Here is a 27,801-nt window from a genome sequence, read left to right as displayed (position 1 = left end):
TTTCGGTTGCAAATGTCTTCTCCCATTCTGTAGGCTGCCTTTTAGTTTTGTTGATTGTTTCCTTCGCTGTGCAGAAGTTTTTTATCTTGATGAAATCCCAATAGTTCACGTTTGGTTTTGTTGCCCTCGCCTCCAGAGACATGTCTAGTAAAAAGTTGCTATGGCCAAGGTCAAAGAAATTGCTGCCTGTGTTCTCTAGGATTTTGGTGGTTTCCTGTCTCATGTTTAGGTCTTTCATCCATTTTGAGTTTATTTTTGTGTATGGTGTAAGAAAGTGGTCCAGTTTCATCATGGTCCAGTTTTCCCAACACCATTTGTTGAAGAGACTTTTTTCCATTGAATATTCTTTCCTGCTTTGTTGAAGATTAGTTGACCATAGAGTTGTGGGGCCATTTCTGGGGTCTCTATTCTGTTCCATTGATCTATGTGTGTGTTTTTGTGCTGGTACCGTACTGTCTTGATGAATACAGCTTTGTAATACAGCTGAAGTCTGGAATTGTGATGCCTCCCACTTTGCTTTTTTTTTTTTTTCTTCAACATTAGTTTGGCTATTTGGGATATTTTCTGGTTCCATATAAATTTTAGGATTGTTCTAGCTCAGTGAAAAATTGGTGGTATTTTGATAGGGATTGTATTGAATTTGTAGATTGCTTTGGGTGGTGTAGACATTATAACAGTGTCTGTTTTTCAATCCATGAGCATGCGATAGTTCTCATTTCTTTGTGTTTTCTTCAGTTTCTTTCATAATAAGTGTTCTATATTTTTCAGAGTACCGATCTTTTCCTTCTTTGGTTAGGTTTATTCCTAGATATTTTACGGGTTTTGGTGCAATTGTAAATGGGATCGATTCCTTGATTTCTCTTTCTGCTGATTCATTATTGATTATAGAAATGCAACAGATAGCTGTACATTGATTTTATATCCTGTGACTTTGCTGAATTCATCTATCAGTTCTAGCAAATTTTTGATGGAGTCTGAGTCTTTCGGGTTTTCCATATAGAGTATCCTGTCTTCTGTGAACTGTGAAAGTTTGACTTTTTCCTTGCTGGGTTGGGTGCCTTTATTTCTTTTTGTTGTCTGATTGCTGAGGCTAGGACTTCTAGTACTGTATTGAACAACAGTTGTAGGAGTGGACATCCCTGTCATGTTCCTGACCTTAGGGGAAAAGCTCTCAGTTTTTCCCCATTGAGAATGATATTAACTGTGGTTCTTTTTTGTATATGGCCTTTATGATATTGAGGTGTGTTCCTTCTATCCCTACTTTCTTGAGGGTTTTTATCAAGAAAGGATGCTGTATTTTGTCAAATGCGTTTTCTACATCTGTTGAGAGGATCATGTTGTTCTTATCGTTTCTTTTATTAATGTGGTGTATCATGTTAAGTTATTGGTGGATATTGAACCAGCCCTGCAGCCCAGTAATAAATCCCACTTGATTACGGTGAATAATTGTTTTAATGTACTGTTGGATTTGATTTGGTGGTATCTTGTTGAGAATGTTTGCATCCATGTTCATCAGGAATATTGGTCTGTCATTCTTTTAGTGAGGTCTTTGGTTTTGGAATCAAGATGATGGTGGCCTCATAGAATGAGTTTGGAGATTTTCCTTCCATTTCAATTTTTTGAAAGAATAGGTATTAACTCTTCTTTAAATGTTTGGTAGAATTCCCCTGGGAAGCCACCCTGTCTTGGACTGTTTGTTGAGAGATTTTTTTTACTGATTCAGTTTCTTTGCTGGTTATGGGTCTGTTCAAATTTTCTGTTTTTTTTTTTTTTAATTAAAAAAAATTTGTAATTATTATTGAGAGAGTGACAGCCGGGGGAGGGGCAAAGGGGGTGCAGAAGATCTGAAGTGGACTCTGTGCTTAGAGCAGAGAGCCCCAAACTAGGGCTTGAACTCACGACCTGTGAGATCATGACCTGAGCTGAAGTCGGACACGCAACCAAATGAGCCACCCAGGCACCTTGTTTGTTCAAATTTTCTATTTCTTTTTCAGTTTTGGTAGTTTATATGTTTCTAAGAATTTATCCATTTCTTCCGGATTGCCCTATTTGTTGGCATATAATTGTTCATAATATTCTCTTATAATTGTATTTCTGCAGTTGTGATTGTGATCGTTCCTTTGTTTCTTGATTTCATTTATTTGAGTCCTCTCCTTTTTTGTTAAGTTCGGCTAGGAGTTTTCAATTTTATTAATTCTTTGAAAGAACCGGTTCCTGATTATATCGATAATGCTATGTAGCTTTAAAAAGAAAGAATGCTCCACATATCAGTATGCTAGAGCTCTTTTGTTAGGATAAAAAAAAAAAAAAGGTTCAGGACAGTGTATATAGTATGCTATCTTTTATGTGAAAAAGGGGAAAGGGACATGTAGGTGGCTCAGTCAGTTAAGCATCTAACTCATGGTTTTGGCTAAGATCATGATCTCACAGTTTTGGGGGATTTTGTCTCTCCTTTCTCTCTTGCGCTCCTCCCCACCTCCCATAAACATTAAAAAAATTTAAAAGGGGGGGGAATAAAAGTATAAGTTTGTATTTCTTGTATCTACAGAAAGAACCTCTAGAAAGATACACTCAAGACTTAAATAGTCATGTAGGGTGGTGGGAACTAGGTGGATGGGACTAGTTGCATTATTTTCAACCTTTCACAATTTAAATGACTTAATTTAAAAAGTAATTGCAGGGCGCCTGGGTGGCTTAGTTGGTTAAGCGTCTGACTTTGGTTCAGGTCATGACCTCACAGTTCGTGAGTTTAAGCCCCACGTCGGGTTCTGTGTTGACAGCTTAAAGCCTGGAGCCTGCTTTGGATTTCGTGTCTCCCTCTCTCTCTGCCACTTCTCTGCTCACACTTTGTCTCTCTTCTCTCAAAAATAAATAAACATTAATAAAAATTTTTAATAAAAAAAATAAAAAGTAATTGCAGTGTTTTTTCTACCAATTGTGAATAACTAAAATTTGCATTTTTGAAGTGAATGCTAACTTAAAAAAAAACCTTTTCCTATGGATATGTATTTATGGTTAGATACATTTTATGTACATGTGTGGTAATGGAGTATATGTTCTTTGAAGTGACCAGTTAATTTCAGTCATCGCAGTAATTTGTAAGCTAAATTGTTAAAAATAATTTGTCTTTTAAAGACTTTTAAATATAAATTAGTCTTTTATAATAAACTGTTTTACAAAGCTGCTTTAAAACTTTTTCCCCCCTTAGGAAATTATACATATAAAGTAAGAAATTACAAATATTGAGCATTTTACTTGTAATAGTGTCTAGTATATGTGTTCAAATATTGAGCTTCTCACCTAAATCTTTTTAAATCTTCAGCAACATCAGCAAGCATAGACAGAAGTGCCCCTCTAGAAATAGGTCTTCAGCGATCTACCCAAGGTATGTTTTGCTGTGTATTTATATTGAACTTTTAAAAACTTACTCCAAAACCATATATTTACTTTTCTTTTTTTTTTCTTAAAGTCAAAAGAGCTGCAGATGAAGTTTTAGCAGAAGCAAAGAAACCACGAATTGAGGTAATGGAATTTTATTTTAAATATGAATCGTAGTGTTACAAAATTGAGATTGTATATGAATACAAATTCTTTTTCATAGTAGTCCTAGGAGTTTTTTTCTGGAAAAATTGTTGTAGTATTATGAGTGTTTGATTAATAGCAGTTGAGGTATAATTTAAGATCTTTTATAGGGGCGCCTGGGTGGCTCAGTCGGTTGAACGTCCAGCTTCAGCTCAGGTCATGATCTCACTGCTTGTGAGTTCGAGCCCCGTGTCAGGCTCTGTGCTGACAGCTCAGAGCCTGGAGCCTGCTTCGGGTTCTGTGCCTCCCCCTCTCTCTGCCCCAACCCGCTCGCATTCTGTCTCTCTCAAAAATAAACAAACATTTAAAAAAAAAAAAAAAAAGATCTTTTATGTACAAACTGTGTGGTGGACATATCACTTTATTTTTCTTTGCCTCTTTGATGAAAATGTTGGGCTTCATCAGGAGTTGGGAAATTTCTTCTGTAAAAGTCCAGATAGTAAATATTTTAGGCTTTTTGGGCCATTTAGTTTCTGTTCAGCTATTCCACCCTGCTATCATCGTGTGAAAGCAGGCATAAGCAATACGTAAATGAACTGACAGGACTGTATTTCAGTAAAATTTTATAAAACAGATGGTGAGCCTACCTTTGGGTTGTAGTTTGCCTATCCCTGGAATAACATGGTATGAGAATTTGCTGTACTCTTTTTTTTTTTTTTTTTTTTAACGTTATTTATTTTTGAGAGGGAGAGAGAACAAGCATGAGCGGGGGAGGGCGGAGAGAGGGAGACACGGAATCCGAAGCAGGCTCCAGGCTCTGAGCTGTCATCAGAGAGCCGGATGCAGGGCTCGAGCTCATGAACCATGAGATCATGACCTGAGTTAAAGTCGGATGCTTAGCCAGCAGTGGAATACTAATATTGGTAAATAAGGATAGTTCACATGAAATAGAAGCTGTATGAGAAATTCAGTTAACTTTGGAAAGAAGCATAAGACAGTTAAGCCTTGGAAATTTTAATTATATGAGTATAAGACTCTTTATTTAAAATTTTTAACAAGTCTCAGATCAGTTACATATAAAACCCAGTGCAAATGGAAGATTAGGTACTAGAGATACACTTAAAATCTGAGAAGTGAGTACCAATTAACAGTATAGGAAATAACACTTGTAGTCATCATTAATTTAACATTACTAGAAACCATAACTCTTCTTTTCACACTTGTATAAAAATCAAACAGGTGTACCTTTGGCCTACTACATAAACAGCAGAGCATCCACAATTAAGGATAAAAAGGTAACTGTTAAAGGGACAGAGTTGTCGACATGTAATCTTTATATATTCATTGACAAAATTTGATGCTGAAACAGTGTAATTTTAATTAATTAATTTTAAAACAACGTAATTTTCATTAAGCAAACTCTGAGACATGGACATGGTATTTTAGTTAAGGATAGTAATGATAGTTAGCTCATTGTTCCTAATCTGTTCTGGGTGACGTTTTGTACACTTTATATTAGCTTGTGTAATCCTAAGCCACAACCTTCTGAAGTTGGCAGTCTTGTGCATGCCATCAATGAGCAAACACCTCAGACGGAACAAGTTACTTGCTGAGGTTCACAGAACCCGGAATAGAGCCTAGATGGTCTGGCTCCTAGCCATTCCACTGTATATACTGATTACAAATTTTGTAGCAGTAAAATGAGTTTCCACCTGTTCTCTCTGTATGAAGGAAGATTGGGACCCACTGTGAACAAAATGAGTGAATTTAAAGATACTAATTATTTGGAAAAACCCGAAATTTACCGTTTTAATTATTTGGAAAACAATTGAACATGTCAGAAATGCTGATTTGCCTGGATACCATTAACTTGAAAATCAACAAGAAATAGCATAATAAAATTCTTTCCGGAGTATTTATAGAGTTAAAAGAGTTACATAAACAGTTATGTTACATTAACAGTTTTTAGTTCACTGCGTGTATGTTGGGAACCTGCAAGGCACTAGGCTCAGAGAGAGAAACCTTGAGGGCAAAGATTCTGAACTTATTAAAGTCTAGGCTGCAGTTGTCTTTAAAATCAGTAGTTTCCTAAGGAACTTGAGTTCCTTGTGCTGTACCTTCATTACAGATGTCTAAAATTTAATGCAGTTTGCTAAAATACTTTGTGTTCATGTCAGCAATATGTCTGTTTTAAATGATAGGTTAATAATAGAGCATGAATTGGAGCAGAGCATCTTTTTAGATCTCTTGAGTATACTGATCGCGATTTATACAATATCATATTTTGTTAGCCATAAACACTGACTCATTTCCTCAGTTGTCTCATTTGTTGAATGTGGGCAGTGAACTAGATCAAGTTTTGTTTTGTTTTTTTTAATGTTTTTATTTTTGAGAGCAAGCGAGCTTGAGTGGGGGAGGGGCAGCGAGAGGGGGAGACACAGAATCTGAAGCAGGCTCCAGACTCTGAGCTGTCAGCACAGAGCTAGATGCAGGGCTCGAACTCATGAACCGTGAGATCATGACCTGAGCCAAAGTTGGACGTTTAACCGACTGAGCCGTGCAAGTGCCCCAATCAAGTTTTGGTTTTAAATGAACATATTTCAGAGTAAATTTTACCTGAAATTCTAACATGCAGGTTAGAAAAAAGCTGAGCTACCAAGATTGAATTCAGAGCAGTGTCCCATGGGTCAGTTTGTAGGAAAAGCCTAATGTTCCGAGGAACATGCTTTGAAAACCATTAAAGTTACACTTCCTGTCATCAGAAATGCTGATGGATTTACGACCTGGGGCAACAGATGCAAAAAACTAGCTCCAAAATGAAATTTTTGACTGTGGTGAGGGCTTTTCATAAAATTTACTAATCAACTTTTCTGAAGAGAAGGAATTTATTTGTGGTGTATTTTTATGAATAAAAGTAGCTGTGTTACATTATAGGAAGAAAAAAGCTGCTGTGGAACACCTGGGTGGCTCAGTTGGTTAAGCATCTGACTCTTTAAATTTAAAATTTATTTTTAAGAGAGAACACAACCGGGGAAGGGATAGATAGAGGGGGCAAGGCAGAATCCCCAGCAGGCCCCACATCGGCAGCACACAAAGGAGCCTGACTTGGGGCTCAAACTCCTGAGCCAAAATCAAGAGTCTGCTGCTTAAGTGACTGGGGCACCCAGGCGCCCTTTAAGCGTCTGACTCTTGATTTTGACTCAGGTCATGATCTCAGGCTTGGTGAGATTGAGCCCTACCCTGTGTTGGGCTCCATCTGACAGGCTGACAGTGTGGAGCCTGTTTGGGATTCTCTCTCATCTCTCTGCCCCTCCCCCCACTTGCCCTCTCTGTGTGTCTCTTTTTCCTTCAAAATAAGTAAATAAACATTAAAAAAAAGTTGCTGAAGTTCTTTGGTAAGCTTTTAATCAGTTCTGCAGTTTAATCAGTGATCAGTTTAATCAGTCATCTAATATTTACTTATTTATCATTATTTTTTCATTAATATTAGTTGAGAGAGGGAGAGAGAGAGCTTGCAAACAGGGAAGAGGGGCAGTGGGAGAGAGACTGGGAATCTTAAGTAGGCCTTCACACTCAGCACAGAGCCTGGTGCAGGGCTTGATCCCACCACCTTGGGATCATGACCTGTTGAACCAAAATCAGTCAGTCGCTTGACCAACTGAGCCACCCAGGCGCCCCCCCCCAACTTGTATTTATGTAACTAAAAGTAATCTTAAAGTTGAGTTGATTTAAGGCCAGTGATGCCTAGAAAGTTATAGGCAGGAACTTATGTAAGGAAAAGTTACATATAGTTTTTTTGTTGTTCTAAAAGTTAAATAAAGGGCCACCTGGGTTCCTCAGTCAGTTAAGCATCCAACTTCGGCTCAGGTCATGATCTCACGGTGAGTTTGAGCCCCACATTGGGTTCACTGCTGTCAGCCTGTCAACACAGAGCCTGCTTCATATCCTCTGTCCCCCTCGCTCTCTGCCCCTCCCCCACTTGCACGCACTATCTCTCAAAATAAATAAAAGTTAAATAAAAATTTAGAATATTCACTAACCAGCGATTATTTTCAGGATGAAGAGTGTGTGCGTCTTGATAAAGAAAGATTGGCTGCTCGTTTGGAGGGTCACAAAGAAGGGATTGTACAGACTGAGCAGATCAGGTAAGATTTTCTTTAGTAGAAAGTGTTGTATAAGTGTATATGGAAAAAGAGATATTAATATGCCATCTATGTTAATTTTACCTTTTGCATTTATTACGTGCTTCTGTGCCCTAAGTTTAAAAGATGATGTGTGAGCTTATTTTATGGTAGGGGAGATTGAAAGCTAATGATGCTTTCTGGAAAGCCTTGTTCCTGGTACTATTACCACATTGATCTTTCCTGTTTAAAATTACTCCATAACCAAGCCACTCATTTATTTTGTGATCTCTTGTTGATTTATAGCAGAGGTCAGCAAACTTTTTTGTACAGTGACACGTATTAAATACTTTTGGCTTTGAAGGTCATGTGGGGTTTTTTTTTTTTGCATCTATTTAATGCTTGTGGTAGGGAAAGCAGTCTGTGATTGCTCTAGTTCATAAGAGAATTAGCATGGCTAGATTTGGCTTGTGGTATTATTTTGTTTATCCCTGAATTTTACTATAATTAGAATTCCTTCATAATTTTTCCTTGGCACAATATAGTGCTTTGGAAATTCTATCCAAACTAAAAAATTCAATGCGGATCTTTAAAAGCTTTATTAAAGATGGTTAACATGGCAGGAAGCTGCACATATTTAAACCATATTTGTTGATAAGCTTTCACATATGTATACATCTGTGAAACCATCATCATAATCCAGAACATGAATGTAACATCACTGCTATAAATTTCTTCTGTACCTTTATGATTCCACACTTCTACCTGTCCCTACATCCTTCCCTCTCCAGGAAACCAATGATCTGTTGATTAATTTTTTTCTGGAGTTAAGTATAAATGGAGTTATGTAGTATATACTTCTTTGGTGGTCTGGCTTCTTATTTAGCATAATTATTTTGAGATTCATCCATGTTGCTGAATGTGTCAGTAGTTCATTCTTTATTATTGGTGAGTAGTTTATTCTTTTCCATTGTATAGGTGTAACAATGTTTTCCTAGGCAACTGTTTATGGACATTTTACTTGTTGCTGTTTTTTCGTTATTACAGCTAAAGCTGTGATCATTTATATACAAGTTTTTTATGGACATAAGTTTTCATTTTTACTGAGTAAATACCTAGAGGAGGAATGATTGAATCATGTAGTGTTTTGTTTTAGATTTACCTTTTTAAGACATCACCAGACTTTTCAAAGTGATTATACCATTTCACATTTCTACCATGAATATATGAGTCCTACTTTCTTCACAGCCTTGCCAACACTTGGTGTGATCAGGCTTTTTAATTTTAGCCATGCTAAAAGGTATGAGATGATATCTCATTATGATTTTGTCTTGCACTTACCTCATGGTTAATGAAATTACGAGCATCTTTTTGTGTGCTTAATTTGCCATCTTATATCATGTTTAGTGAAGGTTGTTCAAATTTTTGTCCATTTTTTTTTTTTTTTATTGGATTGGATTGTTTTCTTATTATTGGGTTTTGTAAGTTTGTTGTATGTTCTGGATAGAAGTCCTTTTTCAGACATTGGCTTTGCAGGTATTTTTCCCAGTCTGTGACTTATCTTTACATTCTCTAGCTGCCTTTTGAAGAGCAGCTTGTTTTAATTTTTGTGATGTCTCATTTATCAGTGCATTCTTTTGTAAATTATCTTTTGGTGTTGTAATTAAGGAATCTTTGCTTGAACAAAGTCACCTAAGACTGTCTTGTATTTTCTTGTAGAAATTTTTTTAATTTTAGGGTTTACATTTATGTATTTATTTTTATTATTATTACTTTATGTTTTAAAATTATTTTTGAGAGAGAGCACGACGAATGGGGGCGGGGCAGAGAGAGAGAGGGAGACACAGGATCTGAAGCAGTCTCCAGACTCTGATCTGTCAGCACCGAGCCTGATGCAGGGCCTGAACTCCCAAAACGCGAGATCATGACCTGAGCTGAAGTCAGACGCTTAACTGACTGAGCTACCCAGGCACTTCTAGGTTTTACATTTAAGTCTGTGATCTACCTTTAGTTAAAATTTTTGAATGGGGTGCACAGTATGGCTCAAAATTCATTCATTTTTTACGATGTAGGTATTGAAGTTCAGTTTTGTGCCAGTTGCGCCCAATAGTTTCAGTGTTACTGGTGTCCACTTAATTCTTTGCACTTGTGTAAAAAATCAGTTGTTTCTGGATCCATTCTATACTGTTCATCTGTTTGTCTTTTTGCCAGTGCCAAACTGTTTCATTAGTTTTAAAATCAGATAGTGTTAGCTTTCCAACTTTGTTTTTCTGTTTCAAGGATGTTTTTGCTCTTTTAGGTTCTTTGCATTTCCGCATGAGTTTTGGAATTAACGTGTCAGTTCCTACAAAAAACTTAACGTGTCAGTTCCTACAAAAAACGCACCCAGGGGCGCCTGGGTGGCTCAGTCGGTTAAGCGTCCGACTTCAGCTCAGGTCACGATCTCACGGTCTGCGAGTCTGTGAGTCCATGAGTTCGAGCCCCGCGTCAGGCTCTGGGCTGATGGCTCGGAGCCTGGAGCCTGCTTCAGATTCTGTGTCTCCCTCTCTCTCTGCCCCTCCCCTGTTCACTCTCTGTCTCTCTATCAAAAATAAATAAACATTAAAAAAAAAAAAAAAATTAAAAAAAAAAAAAAAACTTACTGGGATTTGATTGGGATTGCATTAAATCTATAGACCAATTTGAGAATTGCTATCTTAAAAATTTGAGTCTTCTGACTTATGAACAAGATGTACTTATTTTCCCTTCTAGTAATGGAGAGGTATTTAGATCTTTAATTTCTTTTAATGTTTCATGGTTTTCAGTGTATAGGTCTTATACATCTTTTTGTTGTATTTCATACTTTTTGGTGCTATTGTAAGTGATATTTTAAAAATATATCAATTCTTGATTTACTGCTAGTATAGAAATACAGTTGATTTTTGGGTATGGATCTTGTATCCTGCAGTCATGTTAAACTCATTGATTAGTTCTTGTAACTTTTTTGTAGCTATCATTAATTTTTCTACATAGATAATTATGTTGTCTACATATAAAATACATTTTTTTTCTTTTTTCTTTTTTTCTTTCTAAACTGGATGCCTTATGTTTCTTGTCTTATTGCACTGGCTAGACTCACTAATTGCTTATTAATCTGATGTTGAAGAAGCAGTGAGATTAGACATTCTTCCCTCATTCCTCATCTTAGGGGAAAACAGTCTTTCACCATTAAGCATGTTAGCTTAGGTTTTTTTGTTAGATAGCCTTCAGCAGGTTGAGGAAGTATCTTTTTGTTCCTAGTTTGCTGATAGTTTATCAGGAAGGAATGTTAGCTATTGTCACATGCTTTTTCTGATTCTACTGAATTGATCATGTAGTTTTTCTTTTTTGTTAATATGGTAAATTAATGTTTTGATGTTTGCATTTTCATGGATTAATTCTACTTCATTTATTTTTTATTTTTTTTAAGTTTATATATTTTGAGAGAGGGAACAAGTGGAGGAGGGGCAGAGAGAAGGAGAGACAGAATCACAAGCAGGCCCTGCGCCATCAGCATAGAGCCCAGTTTGGGGCTTGAACTCACGAACTGAGATCATTACCTGAGCTGAGATCTAGAGTCACTTAACCGACTGTGCCACCCAGGCACCCCTTTACTTCATTATTTTATTGTCTTGCTGCATAACAAATTAACCTGAAACATAGTGGCTTAAACAGCACATGTTTATTTATTTTTAGAGTTTATTTTGAGAGTGAGCAAGGGTGGGACACAGAGAGAGGGAGGGAGAGAGAGAATCCCAAGCAGGCCCTGTGCTGTCAGCCTGATGTGGGACTCTGACCCACAAACCATGAGATCATGACCTGAGCTGAAAACAAGAGTCACATGCTTAACTGACTGAGCTACCCAAGTGCCCCAGAAAGTATGTTGATTGTCTTACAGCTTTCTGTGGGTCAGGAGTCTTGGAGTGACTCTGCTTTAGGGCCTCTCACAGAGTTTCAGTTAAGGTGTTGACCAGGATTGTGTTCTCATGTGTAGGCTTGATAGGAGAAGGATCTACTTCCAAGCACACTCATGTGCTTGTTGGCATAATTTAGTTCCTTACTGGTTGTTAGACTAATACTTCAGTTCCTCAGATGTTATCTAGAGGACTCTCTTCGTTCGTTGCCACATTTGGTCTCTCCATAGAATATTTCACGGTATTATATCTTGCTTCATCAGAGTGAGCAAGTAAGAGTGGAAGAGAGCTGTCAAGCAAGATAGAAGTTTTTTATAGCCAAATCTTCGGAGTGACACCCTGTCACTTGTACAGCATTTTTAATTTTTAGAAGCAAGGTTTAGCCCACACATACACATAGGAAGAGGATTACACGAGTGTGAATGCCGAGAGGGGAAGTTGTTAATAATCATTTCACTAGTTGCTTACCATGATCATGATGTATTTTTGTTATATGTCATTGAACTATACTTTAAAAATTTATATAGAAATTTTGTACCTATGTTCGTGAGGTCTGTAGTTTTCTTACGATGTCTTGGTCTTGTTTCTTATCAAGATAATTCCTATCAAGATAATCCAGCTCAGAATGAGTTGGAAAGTATTTCCTTTTCTTCAATTTTCTGGAAAACTTTGTTTAGAATTAGTATTATTTCTTCCTGCATTTGGGAAAATTTATTAGTAAAATCGTCTGTACTATAGTTTTCTTTATTTTTATTTATTTCACATAAGATTTTCAACTACATGTTCAGTTTAATAGTTATATGTTTATTCTGGTCCTCTCTCTTTTTTCTCTTTCTGTCCTTTGAATGTCTCTTTGAAAGAGTTTGTCCGTTTCATCTATATTGTTCAGTTTATTGTCGTAAGGTTGTTCATAATTTCCTTTTATGTTGTCTAGGATCTATAATGATGTCCCCTCTTTCATTCTTTAATATTAGCAATTGTGTGTTTTCTGTTAGTTTCTTTATTGTCCAACCAAAATTGATCAATTTTATTGATCTTTTCAAAGAATCAGATTGGGATTTTCCTCTTTAGTTTTTTTTTCTTTTCCCTTTGTTTTTGATTCTTCAATTTCTGTTCTGATCTTTATGATTTACTTTGTTTTGCTTACTCTGGGTTTAATATGCTCTATTTTTTATAGTTTCTTAGAGGAAAATCAATAACTTCAGCTTCCACTGTAAGTACTGCCTTCATGGCATCTCATATTTTGGTATGTTGTGTTTTCATTTTCATTCAGTTCAAAATTTCTAATTTCCCTTGTGATTTCTTCTTTGACTCATGGATTGTTTTTAAATGAGGTGTTTAGTTTCCAAATATTTGGGGTTTTCTAGAGATCTTTGTTACTTATTTCAAACAGTCTATTACAAAGTATGGTTATATTTATATGACTTTGAATCCTTTGATAAGTATTAAAACTTGTTTTTTGGCCCCAAATATGGTCTTTTCTGTAGGCACTTGAAAAGAATGTTTATTCTGCTGTTATTTTGCAGTGTCTTGCAATGGGCAGGAAGGTCAACTTTGTTGATAGTGTTAATCAAGTCTTCTATATCCTTATTTTCTGTCCTTCTTGTATTATTATCAAGATAGAATTATTGAACTCTTTGGCTGTGGATTTGTCTATTTTTCCTTGCATTTCTATCAGATTTTGTTCTCTGACTACTTTGAAGCTCTGTTATTAGGTGTAAATGTTTAGCATTCTGTTCTCTTGATGAACGAATCTTCTTATCGTTATAAAATGACCTTTATCCCTAGCAATATTTTTTGTTGAAAAAATTTACTTTCTCATAATTCACCTAGACGCTCCTCCAGCTTTTTTTTGGCTTATGATATCTCTTTATTCTTTTACTTTCTGAAACAAATTGTGGTAAAAAAACACATAACATAAAATTTATCATTGTAACTTATTTTTTTATTTTTATTTAAAAAATTTTAAGTTTATTTATTTTGAGAGAGAGAGCAAGCAGGATAAAGGCAGAGAGAGAGAGGGGAGAGAGAGAACCTCTGTGCTCACAGTGCAGAGCCCAAGATAGGTAGGGCTTCAACTCATGAACAGTGAGATCATGACCTGAGCTAAAATCAGGAGTTGGACGCTTATCCGACTCAGCCACCCAGGCACCCCTATCATTGTAACTGTTTTAAAGTGTGCAGTTCATAGTCTTGAGTACTTTCATATTGTTGTGCAACCATGTCCAGAACTCTCTTCATCCTGAAAACTGGAATCCTTTTACTTTTAACCTGTCTATAGTTTTAAGTGCCTTTTTTGTGTTTAGATCTTTTATACTTAGTGTGATTATTGATATGGTTAATTTTAGTTCATTTTGCTTATTTTTTATTGGTCTCTTCTTTGTCCTATTTTTGGAATAAATGAATATTTGTTATAATTCTGTTTTTTCTTATATCTGTTGGCTTACTAGTTATGTTTTGTTATTAGTGTTTGCTTTAGGACTTTTTCTGTGTGTGGTTTATAGCATCACAGTCTACCTGCAAGTGTTAGGCTACTTCATATATCATATGGGTACCTTAAAATACTTAGACGTATGCATGTTCTTGTTTAAAGAGTTCTTTTTTAAAGAGATTTAAGTAAGAAAAAAATATTATGTATTTATAGATACCATTTCCATTGTTCTTCATTTTTTTGTGCAGATCCTCTTAACCTGTTTTTTTCTATTCTTGAAAGACTCCTTTTCACATTTCTTCTTATGTAGACCTGCTGGTGATTAATTCTTTCAACCTTTTTTAAAATAAGTTTATATGTTTTTGAGAGAGAGAGTGTGCATGTGCACAAGTGGGGGAGGGGCAGAGAGAGAGGGCACAGAGGATCTGAAGAGGATTTGTGTGTCAGCACAGAGCCCCAGGCAGGGGCTTGAACTCACAGATTGTGAGATCATGACCTGAGCTGAAGTTGGACACTTAACCGAGCCACCCAGGTGCCCCTCAACTTTTTTATTGCTAAAAAAGTTTTTATTTTGCCTTTTTTTTTTTTTTAAGGATTTTGACTGGATATAAAATTCTTAAGTTATATCCTCTTAAGGACAAATCTTTGACTATGATGAGTTACATCCTCATAAACCCATTGTAAGTAGAAAATGTCATAAGCCCAAAATGCGTTTAATACACCTTACCTACCAAACGTCATTGCTTAACCTAGGCTACTTTAAATATGCTTAGAGCACTTTCATTAGCCTGCAGTTGGGCAAAGTCATCTAATATAAAGCCTATTTTATAATAAAGTGTCGAATATTTCATGTAATTTATTGAATACTGTACTGAAAGTATAAAACAGAATAGATGGATGGGTACAGAATGATCTTAAGTATCAGTTATTTATCATGGTGATCGCACGGCTGACTGAGAGCTGTGGCTTGCTGCCATTGCATGTATCACGAGAGAGCGTCATACCACTAGCCTGCGAAAAAGTGATAATTTGGATCACGGTTTCTACTGAATGCATATCTCTTTTGCATCACGTAAAGTTGAAAAATTGTAAGTTACTTACCATTGTAAGTCAGGTCCATCTCTACTTTAAAGATGTACCATTGTCTCCTTGATTACATTGTTGTTGATGAGAAGTCTATCATCAGTGTTTTTTAAATTTTTAAATTTTTTAATGAAATGTGTCTTTTTTTCCTCTGGCTACTTTAAAAGTTTTCTCTATTACAGGTTTTGAGCTGTTTAATTGTCCCATAACTTGGTGTTTTCTTAATGGTTTTTGTGCTTGAGGCCCATTGAGCTTTTTCAGGGAATGTTTTGTTCATAATTTTTATTGAATTGAGAAAATTTCTGTTTTTTCACATATTTGGGTTCTTTTTTTCTATTCACTTGGATAGTTTAATAACTTTCTTCTGTGGTTATATTTGTGATATATTTGTATCCATCATATTTTTTTTTATCTCTATAAGTTGGTTAAATATATACTCCATGTCTCTTTTTAATTTGTTGAATGTGTAGAATAGAGTTACAATAATTATTTTAATGTCTTTGCTAATCCTGCATCTGTGTCAATTTATAATTGTTTTTGAATTTTCCTAAATTTTCTTTAGTTTTGTTTTGGGATATAGTAAAATCACTTGGAAATAGTTTGTTCCTTTTGTGTCTGGTTTTAAGATTTGTTATGTGAGCAGCGTTCACTTAAGATAATTATTCCCCACCCATTGCCTGTACACGATCATTCAGAGTACCTACTGCCCCAGGGGTGTGAGGTTTTCATTCTGCTTGTGGGAACAGGAACTAATCTTTACCCTCTGTGAGCTCTGGGCATTGTTCCCTTTAATCCTTTTGGCTGGTTTCTATACCCAATTTTTATTTCCTCATATTCCTGTGCTAATCAGTATTCTCCTGGAATACTGTATACTTCAGTGTAGCTCTTTCTTCTCCAGTACTTAGGCCTCTGAATTCCAGCCACTTTGGTTTTGCTGGACTCTCAGCTCCATTTCTCAGCTCAGGTAATCCACTTAGTTTTGCCTGGATTCTCCTCCCTGTGCCATTTCTGGAAACTTTCAAGGGTGTTGTAAACTGCAGCATTCATAGGGCTCACTTATTCTGGTTTTCATTTGTCATAGATCGTGGTCTCTTACTGCTTGATACCAGGTATTTAGTAAGTTACTCTTTAATGTATTTTTGACTGGTTTCGAAGCAGGAGGGTTAATCAAGTCTTTGCTCCTTGATTTTAGGTGGAAGTAAAACTCCAGTGATTGAAAGTTCAATTCACTTTAATTATAATTTAGGAAAGTATTTGCATTTGATTCAAGATATACTGGTATGCTTTAGATCATAAGGAAAAATTGCACAGCATTATATAAAATGAGTCAAATACTAGATGCATGTTGAGCATCTGCTATAAAGTACCTTCATATTTTATATAAACTAACTAGTGTACTATATAATACTACCATATTTAAAACTGCAGGAATTCCTGTCCTTTTTCCAGATGTTGTTTAAATGTATTTCAAGACTGTCATCTTGTGATTAGAATAATAATTTTGTCAACTGTTAAGGTACCCAAACCCTTTTTAACTCTTTTTCTCATTTTACATTGTAAAAAAAAGACACTGAACTTATCATCTTAATGAAATTTATACTTTGTGTTAAGTCTTTTTCTTATAGTCTCCAAACATAGCCCCTGTTTGCTGTTTTGCCTGTTACTTGAAAATCAAGTAAAGGAAGGAAAAAGAAAACTGCAAAATATGGTTTAATCTTTCAGATAGTATAAGGAGTATATGTTTGTGTGGCATATAAAAACCTCCATCACCTGTAAAATGGGTATGTTATACATTATGACATGTAAGTTTGAAACCTTGAAATGAATTTCAGGGAAAAGCTAAGCTTTGAAGTCTTTACAGAATGAAATTTTCTCTCACCCCCCCCCCCCCCCCCCGCCCTGGCATGGTGGCATGTGTTTGTGTATGTGTGTATAGTTTCTGTGGATGGAGAGGCATTGGCAAATAAAAGTCTGAGAAAATGTTAAGCACCTATATTAATGGGTTCTACCGTTTCTGGGGGGAAGAGCTAAACACATGAGAAGATTTCTTCTGCATTGATCCTTCTAAGAAATTACTGATTTACTCATTGAGTAATATTTCTGCATGGACTTTTTATAGATCTTAACGTGATTATTAAGTACCAAGTATGTAAGTTTTAGATAAGATCTTAATTATTGCCACTTAAGGCATTTTTACCAGGAACTTATAAGTGTAACAAAATATATTTATGACGTGTTCAAAAGATCCTGCTGTAAAAATTTTAAAAGAAAAAATTGCTTTCAGGTCTTTGTCTGAAGCTATGTCAGTGGAAAAAATTGCTGCAATCAAAGCCAAAATTATGGCTAAGAAAAGATCTACTATCAAGACTGATTTAGATGATGATATAACTGCCCTCAAACAGAGGAGTTTTGTGGACGCTGAGGTGGATGTGACACGAGATATTGTCAGCAGAGAGAGAGTATGGAGGACACGAACAACTATCTTACAGAGCACAGGAAAGGTAATTAAAGTATTTCACTCATTCATTAGAGTGAGTGTGTGTGTATCTAATTTGTGATTGGTTATACAATTGGCTAAAATTTGCTATTAGCAATTTTCAAGTTTTATCTTCGAAAGGTCAGTAATAATACAGGTTTCTAAGTGGCCATATTTACTATTCCATCGTAGTATATAAGAAAGTGATGAAAGTCTGAATCACAGTGCAAGTCCTTGATTTACTCCTCTATTGTAAATCCAAAGAATAGCCCAGTTTTCTTGTTGATAAGGTTTTTGGTTTACTCTAATGAACAGGGAATATTGATGGCCAGCTGTGTGGTCATTAAAATAATTATTGTTTTTCCCCACAAAGTAGAAACTTATGAGAATCAGCAGTCATTTATTTGTGTATTTTATACATATTCTGTTGTGTGGGTGTAGTGATATTTTTCTTTATTAATGGTTTTAGGTGGTTTTATTTTGGTTTTTTGGTTCTAGGATTGTGGGATTCCCCCTGCCCCCCTTACTTCTCCTTTCCTCCTTTGTCTCCTTCCATCTCATTTCATGATTACACATAATGCATTAAAAAAATCCTCGTACATATACCTTTATGCATTTATTTGTATACAGCAAAAGGATTAATTCCTAGAAGCAAATTTCTGGTTAACAGAGATGTATACTTTAAATTTTGAAAGATAAAAATTTGAGGGGCGCCTGGGTGGCTCAGTCGGTTGAGCGTCCGACTTCGGCTCAGGTCATGATCTCGTGGTCAGTGAATTCGAGCCGCGTGTCAGGCTCTGTGCTGACCACTCAGAGCCTGGAGACTGCTTCGGATTCTGTCTCCCTCTCTCTCTGCCCCTCCCCCACCTATGCTCTGTCTCTCTCTCTCTGTCAAAAATAAATAAACATTAAAAAAAAAAAAAGGAAAGATAAAAATTTGAAAGATATTTCAAATTTTATTTGAGATTTAAATAAATCTTTTTTGATTTTTTTATTTATTTTTATTTTTTTATTTTTATTTTTGAGAGAGAGAGAGAGAGAGGGAGAGCAAGAGCGAGAGAGCATGAGACTCACACACACACGCGCATACACGCACGCATCAACACATGAGTCGGGGAGGTGCGGAGAGAGGGAGACAGGATCGAAAGTGGGCTCTGCGCTGACAGCAGAGAGCATGATGCAGGGCTCAAGCTCACGGACTGCGAGATCATGACCTAAGCTGAAGCCAAGAGTCCTAGTCACTTAATCGACTGAGCCACCCAGGCGGCCCTGGATGTTTGGTATCTTAATGGATCTCCATAAAGAGTGCATTGGTTCTGTTTGATTTACATATTTCCATCTGTCTTTCTCTCCCTCACCTCCCAATTTTCTCTTAAATATTAGTTCTCCACTGATGGGCAGTTGTCAATGGTGATTTAGTAAGGGAGTTTGCAGGAGTGTGTGAGATTGCCAATGAAAGCAAACTTTAACATTGCTTTAGGTGGATTGGTTTTATTTGCAGATTTTGGATTCTGGCCTTATAAGTTTACTGTGCCTTGTTACTATGAATCAGATTACTTGAAAAGAGTATATGAAGGAAGGAATTTTTGTCCTTTTGTATTTTGACATGTTTTACAGAGTATTTGGGGTCAAGATTAGGAATCATTTTCCAGAGCTTAGAATTATATAGAGAAATCTGAGAATATAAATAAACTTCAGTTTTTGTATTTATTGTAAAGTGATCTGCCGATACTAATTTTCACTGCCTAATGTGATTAAAATTTGAATATCACAACCTGCTAATGTTCTACCAATGTTCATTATAGTAGCCAAAATTTTTGAATCTCCTAGCAAAGGAATAAAACTTAGGTGCTATGCTCCATCTTACTTTTAGAATTGAATTTTCAAGAAACTGAGATGAACAATTTTCTTTGAGCTCTAGGTGGCAGGGTTTTCCCATCATTTCAAAACTTAGTGTTCTGATTTCATTTAGTGTTATTGCCACCAGAGTATAATTTAAGAAATAATGGTTTAAGAATTGTTTGGTAGCCAAGTTTGTTTCTATGAGTGTTAACATTTTTAGAAACCAGAAACAATGTTTTGACTAATAGTCTTTCTGTATCCCATTTTTATCTTCTAAACACTAAAAAATCTTTTAGGTACTCCGAGAATCTTTTAGGTACTCTGTGATTTGATTTGATTTGATTTTACTTTATTTTATTCTATTTTATTTTTTGATGTTTATTTGGAGAGGGAGAGAGAGTATGAGCAGGGGAGAGGCAGAGAGAGAGGAAGAGAAAGAGTGCAAGCAGGGGAGAGGCAGAGAGGGAGAGAGAGAATCCCAAGCAGGCTCTGCACTGTTAGTGCTGAACCCAACGCAGGGCTTGAACTCACAAACCATAAGATCATGACCCGAGCTGAAATCAAGAGTCAGACGCTTAACCAGCTGAGCCACCCAGATACCCCCAGGCCCTATGATTTTAGATAGACCTTCATTATTCCAGGGATTAGTGCCTTCTTACTTTCTGAGTTTGTGGAATAAAATGTTCTAGGTACCATGAGAAAAATAAGTATGTTACTTTATAGTTATATCATTATTGCAAGCACCCCAAATAAAGCAACCTGATTTTATAATGCCATTAAAAACATAACTTTTAAACTTAAAAATTAGTAGTGTTCCTTGTTGAAAAATTGTAAGAGATCATTAAAAGGAAGATAATAATCACTTACAATTCTACCACACAAAAATAACTGATAATATGGATTCTTCTGGAGTAAGTGTTCCTCACACAATACTTGATTATTTTTAAAGTAATGAGATTTGATTTTCAAGTATTTTCAGTGATTTTCATAGTAGGATTAAGAATTTATTTGCATTTGTCCCTGTGTTGGCCTTTGTACTGCTGGTAAAAAGCAGTGGTTGGTTAAGTGCTGGCATCTTTGCATGAGTCAAGTTTTTACAGATCTTTTAGGGGCGCCTATGTGGCTCAGTTGGTTGAGCAGCTGACTCTTGATGTCGGCTCAGGTCATGATCCCAGGATTGTGGGATCGAGCCCTGCGTCGGGCTCCAGGTTGAGCATGGCATCTGCTTGATTCTTTCTTTCTCTTCCGCTGTCTTTCTCCCTCTTAAAAAAAAAAAAAAAAAATCTTTGAAAAGTGTGCATTGACTCCTAACAAACAGTATTTCAAAACTTTCCACATCTCATATAAATTGTAGCAACCTGAGGTTAGTACTGGAGTTTATCATATCTAGAAGAAGAGATAGTAGTTGATTTCTTTAAGAATTAAGAAGCCTCTTTTGATAATATATCTATCATTTTTACTTCAGTGTTAACTTTTTTCCTGGCTACATATTTCAAGAGAGGCAGAATATGAATATATTTATAGCCAATTAAACAGTTTAAGTAAAATAAAAATAATAAGCTGTGTTTATAGTATTTGGTTTTTGGATCAGTTTTTTAGTAGTAGTAGTAGTAGTTTGATTTTTATTTATGTATATACTAAAAAACACTTCAGAATGATGTAGTAGGGAAGAACTGATAGGAAGAAAACAGTCTGAAGTTATTTATTAAATAAACTTACTCTCTTTGACTATTTAATTTTAAGTGGGCTAATTAAAATCCATTTATATTTTAGAATTTTTCCAAGAATATTTTTGCAATTCTTCAGTCTGTAAAAGCCAGAGAAGAAGGACGTGCACCTGAACAGCGACCAGCTCCAAATGCAGCACCTGTGGTAAGAATGTTTTCTTGCTTATATATTAATTAATTAATTAATTAATTATTTTTATGAAAATGACTCTTGTTTTTCAGTATTGTAATTTTGATTTAAAAATTTTTTTTTAAATTTATTTTTGAGAGACAATGTGAGCAAGGGAGGGGCAGAGAGGGAGAGGGAGAGGGAGAGAGAGAGAGAGAGAGAGAGAGAAAAACCCATGGGCTCCACATTATCAGTACAGAGCCTGATGCGGGGCTTGAACCCATGGAACTGTGAGATCACGATCTGAGGCGAAACCAAGAGTTAGACTCTTAACTGATTGGACTACCCAGGTGCCCCTCAGTATTGTAATTTGAAAACAAAGTTTTTAAATCAGTAACTTTTAATTCTTTCACTGCTTTAACAGTCCTGAAGGATTTGGAAATCTTCCCCACTGTTAAAACTTACACAATGAGATCTCACCACACACAAGTTAAAATGGCTTTTATCAAAAAGACGGAAAGTGTGGGCAAGGATGTGGAGCAAAAGGAACCTTTATGCATCCTTGGTGGGAATGTAATTGATGTCACCACTAGGGAAAACAGCATGGAAATTCCTCAAAAAATTAAAAATAGAACTGTATGAACTAGCAGTCCTACTTCCAGCTATTTATTAAAGAAAATGAAAACAGTAACTTGGAAAGATATATGCATTCTCATGTTCATTGAAGCATTACTTACAATAGCCAAGATACACAAACAACCTAAGTGTTCATTGATGGATGAATGGATAAAGAAATTGTGGTATATACAACAATGGAATATTTTTCAGCTATAAAATAGATTGTAATCTTGACTTTTGTGACAGCATAGATAGACCTTGAGGGTGTTATGCTTAAGTGAGATAAGTTAGAGACACATAGCTTATTCTCTCTTTTATATGTGGAATCTTAATAACAAAACCAGCTTCTAGATACAGAGGACAAATTAGTGGTTGCTAGAGGTGGGGGTGGGTGGGAGTGTGAGAAATAGATAAAGGGGGTCAAAAGATAAACCAACAACAATAATTAAAAAAACCCCAAGCAACCAAAACAAAAAAAAGTTACTTCAGCAATAATTCTTAACTAGAGATATACTTGGGTTAGAATCTGAAAGTGGTAAATCTGTTGTATAAAGTAACGTACCTACCTGGGGCGCCTGGGTGGCTTGGTCGGTTAAGCGTTCGACTTCGGCTCAAGTCATGATCTCATGGTCCGTGAGTTCGAGCCCCGCGTCGGGCTCTGTGCTGACAGCTCAGAGCCTGGAGCCTGTTTCAGATTCTGTGTCTCCCTCTCTCTCTGCCCCTCCCCTGTTCATGCTCTGTCTCTCTCTGTCTCAAAAATAAACGTTAAAAAAAAAAATAATGTACCTATTCATTTTTGCTTGGGAGAGTCATTACCATTGTTAGAGATATAAACCCTATGAACAGTCCACTCTGGGAGCTTTTTCTGAATCATTCATATCTGTGACTTCTTGGTGAATGTATTGTGTTTCTCTTGATCACAGATCATTTGGTTCTTTCATTGTACCTTAGTTTTAGCCACTTGGGGGGTTGACTGCCTCATTGAGTTGCCACTTAGGACTTTTCCAAAGTAAATTTCATGTATGACCTATATTTAAACCCAGATATACCCTCCAGTTTTGTTGAAAATCCTTCGAGCTAGTCATATGATTCAACAAAAGATAAAAAATACAAATAAGATTGTTTTTATTTTATATAGTTTTCAGAAGCATATTAAAATTTGAAAGAGCACTAATACAGTCTGCAAGATCTAGTAGTTTTGCTTGTTCATGAAATCATTGGTATTTAATTTTTTAGAGGTAGTGGACTTTTGTTGGTATTTAGGTTACTTTGAGTTGACCTTCCAGCAAGTACTTAAGTGCCTACTGTTTGTCAGACAGTGTGCTAACAAAAATAGAAGAGATAGCTGCCGTCTTTGAGCTTAAAGTCTAGTAGGACATAGAGATGAGTAAAAAAACTAGTGGAACAACTTACGGTGATAAAATAAGGGTACTTGTAATTGTGAATTGGTTAATGTTTTGAACAGCAATTGGTAGGAAACTTATGTAAAATCTTAAAACAGTTAAACCGTTATCCTTGTGATTTAGTTATCTCTTTATTTCCATAATCATTAAAATATATAAAAATTTTAAATTAGGCATTTAACTACAGAAGTATATACTTAGTGACAGTCTTGAATGAACTATCTTTTATCTGGATTAATACTTAAGGTAGTATCCTAATGTAACAAAATGAAGAGTATTTTTTTGTCTTTTGGAATACCATGAATTTCCCAAGCAATTTTGGTAATATTCCTTAAATATGCTTTTTTAGGTTATTATAGGCTGAATTTCAGATAAAGTATTTGTGAATTAAGTTTATATCATTAGATTGGCAACTTATTCTAAGTATTTTAACTAAATAATACCGTAACTTCAGTCTTGTCTCGTACATTTATATGGGTTTATTGTCGTAGTTGTCATATTTATTTAATTTAGGGATTAACAGCAGAATAATTTAGGTAAAAGGTTCTAAAATGTCAGTTCAGTAAACTGAATTAAATTTTTTTAATTCATAATTGGAAGAAGTTCATTTTTTCATAAAGAAATTGAAGTAATCACAGTGAAATTATTAAGCACACCCATTTTCTTTCTACAGTTTCTAAGAGGTTTGCATTTTGCCTTGATACAAGTTTACTTGGAGTCCTTTGCTCTTGTCCCTTATAGGATTGGTAATTTTTTAGCAGTAAGCATTATCTTGAAAATAAGATTCATATGACTCCCCACTTTTGTCTTATTGGCTCTTGTAAGAAAAAAAGCTTAGAAAATAATATGTTTATTGTGGTTTTTATTCTGAGTTTTAAGTAAGAAGTTAAAATATTAACATGTACCTCCTAATTTTTCTACAGGATCCTACGTTGCGTACCAAACAGCCTATCCCAGCTGCCTACAATAGATATGACCAGGAAAGATTCAAAGGAAAAGAAGGCAAGTTATTTAATTTTTATTTCTCCCTTACTGTGGTGGTGATGAACTTGAGAGGTAGTGTGGCCTGATGTTTATGAGCAGGTGTTGGCAAACATCTGCAGGCCAAATCTGGCCCAACACGTATTATTATAAATAAACTTTTGCTAAAACATGGTGACATTTATTTATGTATTATATGTGGTTCCTTGGTGTTGTGACAGAGATTGTGTAGCCTGCAGAGCCTTAAAATACTATCTGGTCTTTTACAGAATAAATTTGCCAATCCCTGGTTAACAGCCTGGATTCTGGGTCTGGATTGCCTGTGTCACAGTTACTTTTTGTGTGAATTTTGATAAATTACTTTAACTGCGTTCTTGTTTCAGTTTCTTCTTGTGTTACATTGTAATACTAATAGTAGTAGTAGTAGTAGTAGTATCTATCTCTTAGCTTTATTGTGGGGTGAAACTAGTTAATAAAGCCCCTAGAATAGGGACTGGCATATAATAAACTGTCTATAAATATTTGCTGTTATTAATATTCTGCTTTTCAGAAGTTTAGATTGGAGGTTCTGTATACCAAATCATATTTCTCAAATTGTAAATGTGTACATTGAGAACTTGGGAAGCATAGATTGTAGTAACTATATAAGGACTTATTTTGTCGTAGCCTACATGGTATGCTGGCTAATGTGGTAGTGAACCATTTCCATGTTAGTGTGGTGGTTAGTGAAGTGGCACCAATGTCCTTGTAATTTCATTTGGCACCATCATTTATCTTGACTTAATTTGTGAAAAAAATGAGATAGAAGCAACTATAAGTTTAACATTTATGATTTTTCTCTGCAAAATCTGAAATCTCCATTTAAGTTTTAGTAAAGGATATACTGCTTCTATATAGTGAATTTTGGGTGCTGACTTAATATACTGGATAAAGGTGTGTTCTGTGAATACATGCTGTAGAAGTATAGTGGTTCATTCTTTTATTCGCTGCAGTGTTTTTCTTGTGGAATGAATTATGTAAAGTAGGGTTTGGCCAATTACAGCCCAGAGACCAAATCCGATCCTCTTTGGGCCAAATCAGGCTGTGCCCATTTGTTTACATATATTGTTTATCTTGCTTTTGCACTATAACTGCAAAATTCAGCAGCTGTGATATAGACAGCTTGCAACGTGTAAAATATTTAATGTATGACCTTGTATGGAAAGGCGTATTGAGACTGTCCTGGAACCTTTATCACACTGTTTATGGCATTGCTTTTCTACAAATTATATAATATACGCATATGATTATAATTTTGAAACCCAGCTTTTTATAATTTAAGGCCTTCTCATGATATTAGAAGCTTTTAGTGCTACTGTAATTGAGTATTAGGAGTATATACTTTGGACGTTATATTTTATTCAGTCCAATTTTTTATATTCCCACCTAACTATATGACTGTTGAGCACAGTTGTATAGTCTTAACCAGCTTCTACACAAAGGGCTTGCTGGTGTGTATTAAATATCTTTTTGAGACTAGTATCCCTTTTAAAGTTTTTGTCTTCACAGGTATGTAATTTAACTTTATATGTATAGTACATTGGATGTTTTGTTACACTATTTAACTTTCAGATTATAATGCAGATGATTGCTACAGATTTGTTATTGATCATAAGATACATAAAGTGTAACCCCCTTTCGCAAACCCCCTTTTTTTATAGAAACGGAAGGCTTCAAAATCGACACTATGGGTACCTACCATGGTATGACGCTGAAATCTGTAACGGTAAGTCATTTTGACTGCAGGGGTTCTTTTGTCCCAGGCATTTAGTGTGAGTAGCAGATGTCGAGGAAAATCTTTGTTCTCCATTATTTTCTATTTCAGACATTTATCTTTAATGACTAATTGTGCCGATAGATCTGTATGGTGATTATTTGATTTGCGGATATCCTCTCTTTGGTTTAACTGAGTAGTGTGTATAAATAAAAGCTGTTTCGATTAACTTGCAAGTAGGGTGGATGCTACCTGGTTAGAGTATTTAATGCCACTGAGGAGTTACAAGGTCCAATCTGGGAGAGTTATTTTCCATAATATCTTATGTTCTTTAAAACGTAATACCTTTTGCTCTTTAAAAAGACAGATTGTAATAACGGTTGATGCAATACTTACAAAATGTATACTTGTCAGAACCACGGTCTTAGGTGTACACAATTATAAGCCTTCGGGTCACCTTTAACAGACTTTCTTTTATATATTTTTAACTGCCTAAAAATGGTTATTCCTGGATGTTCTGACTAGGCTGTATTTAACACCTAATTTTTATTTAGTCAGTGATAGGAGTTGGTGATGTAGAGCAGGAATTCTGCTAACCCTATTTTGCATATTTATATTATAGATTATTATACCTTTTATATTTTAAAATACTATGTGTATATATTTTAGAGTACCTATATATTTTAAAGCTAATACCAAACTTTGTCTTTATTTACAAATCATCAGATCTTTGAGGACTCAGTATGACATGGAATCATCATATATATTTGCTGTGATTTCTCAGAATTAAGATATATCTTGTCATGCTTTTCCAGAACAGATAGCAAATAAATGTGGAGAATGTGATATTAAAAGTTGACCTTTCTTATTTTCTTTTTTTTCTTTCTTTTTTTCTGGACAAATTGGAATTGAGTATTAGATATTTTGCTGATATGTTTGTGTTTAAGTTGTTATCAGATTTGTTTTTGTATTATTGAAATTGTCTGTGAACTCAATGATTCATTTAACAAGTACTTTGCACGTGTGTCACACCCTGTTCTAGTTGTTAGGACTATAGCTATGAATTAGACAGGGCTTCTGTAGAGAGAGTAGTCAGAGAGACCTCTCTGAGCAGGTGACTGTTGAGCAGAGATCTTGCAGAAAAGCATTCTATGAAAGACAGCTCAAGGGTCAGGATTGAGGCCAGTAGAGCAACAGCATGAAGGCCAGTGTCTCCATGACCTAGTGAATGAGGTGAAGGTGGTAAAAGATAAGGTACACTCATCTTACGAGATCTGCCTAGTTCTTCCTACTTCAAAATGTAACTCACGGCTGTAAAATTTAGCTTAAAAAAATTTTTTTTTAAGTTTATTTATTTATCTTGAGAGAAAGAGGGGGCACAAGCAGGTGAGGGGCAGAGCGAAGGGGAGACAGAAACCCACGTAGGCTGTGCACTGATGCAGGTCCTGAACTCACAAACCCTGAGGTCATGACCTGAGCCGAGATCAAGAGTCAGACGCTCAACCGACTGAGCCACTCAGGCACCCCTTAACTTAAATTTTTAAAAGATTAATTTACTGACATTTTCTTGGGAATTGAACTTGCCTACTGGCCATTCCCTAAGTGAATTATTGTGAACTGCAGTTGTTATCCTGAGGTAAACATCAGGGTAAGTTTTTTATGGTGGTTGTCATTGTTGTTTTAACTTTTGTCTCACCTGAAATGTCATGAAATTGGTTTCATTACTGAGCTTCTGTGGAAGTAGTAAAATCAGTGATAATTTTTATAGCGATGCTTTTTACAGAACAGTTTTTCTGAAATTCA

The 27,801-nt window shown here is 35.6% G+C and overlaps 1 protein-coding gene across 3 annotated transcripts in view; it reads left to right on the top strand.

Annotated features, from left to right (window-relative positions):
* Positions 1–27,801, top strand: part of CDC73 (cell division cycle 73) — a 216,006-nt gene that overhangs the window by 8,704 nt on the left and 179,501 nt on the right. For all 3 annotated transcript variants that reach the window (XR_007458848.1, XR_007458847.1, XM_049634539.1), the window contains exons 4-10: positions 3,323–3,385; positions 3,470–3,522; positions 7,579–7,667; positions 17,374–17,590; positions 21,181–21,279; positions 24,188–24,266; positions 25,946–26,010. Coding sequence is in view for 1 of the 3 variants with exons in the window: in XM_049634539.1 (XP_049490496.1) it covers positions 3,323–3,385; positions 3,470–3,522; positions 7,579–7,667; positions 17,374–17,590; positions 21,181–21,279; positions 24,188–24,266; positions 25,946–26,010 (665 nt within the window). In the remaining 2 variants the exon portion in view is untranslated. The remainder of the gene's footprint in view (positions 1–3,322; positions 3,386–3,469; positions 3,523–7,578; positions 7,668–17,373; positions 17,591–21,180; positions 21,280–24,187; positions 24,267–25,945; positions 26,011–27,801) is intronic.

The sequence above is a fragment of the Panthera uncia genome, chromosome F1 (assembly GCF_023721935.1).
Source record: "Panthera uncia isolate 11264 chromosome F1, Puncia_PCG_1.0, whole genome shotgun sequence".
NCBI classification, from domain to species: Eukaryota; Metazoa; Chordata; class Mammalia; order Carnivora; family Felidae; genus Panthera; species Panthera uncia.
Note: the sequence above shows the minus strand (reverse complement) of the source record. Positions and strands in the feature narration are given on the sequence as shown.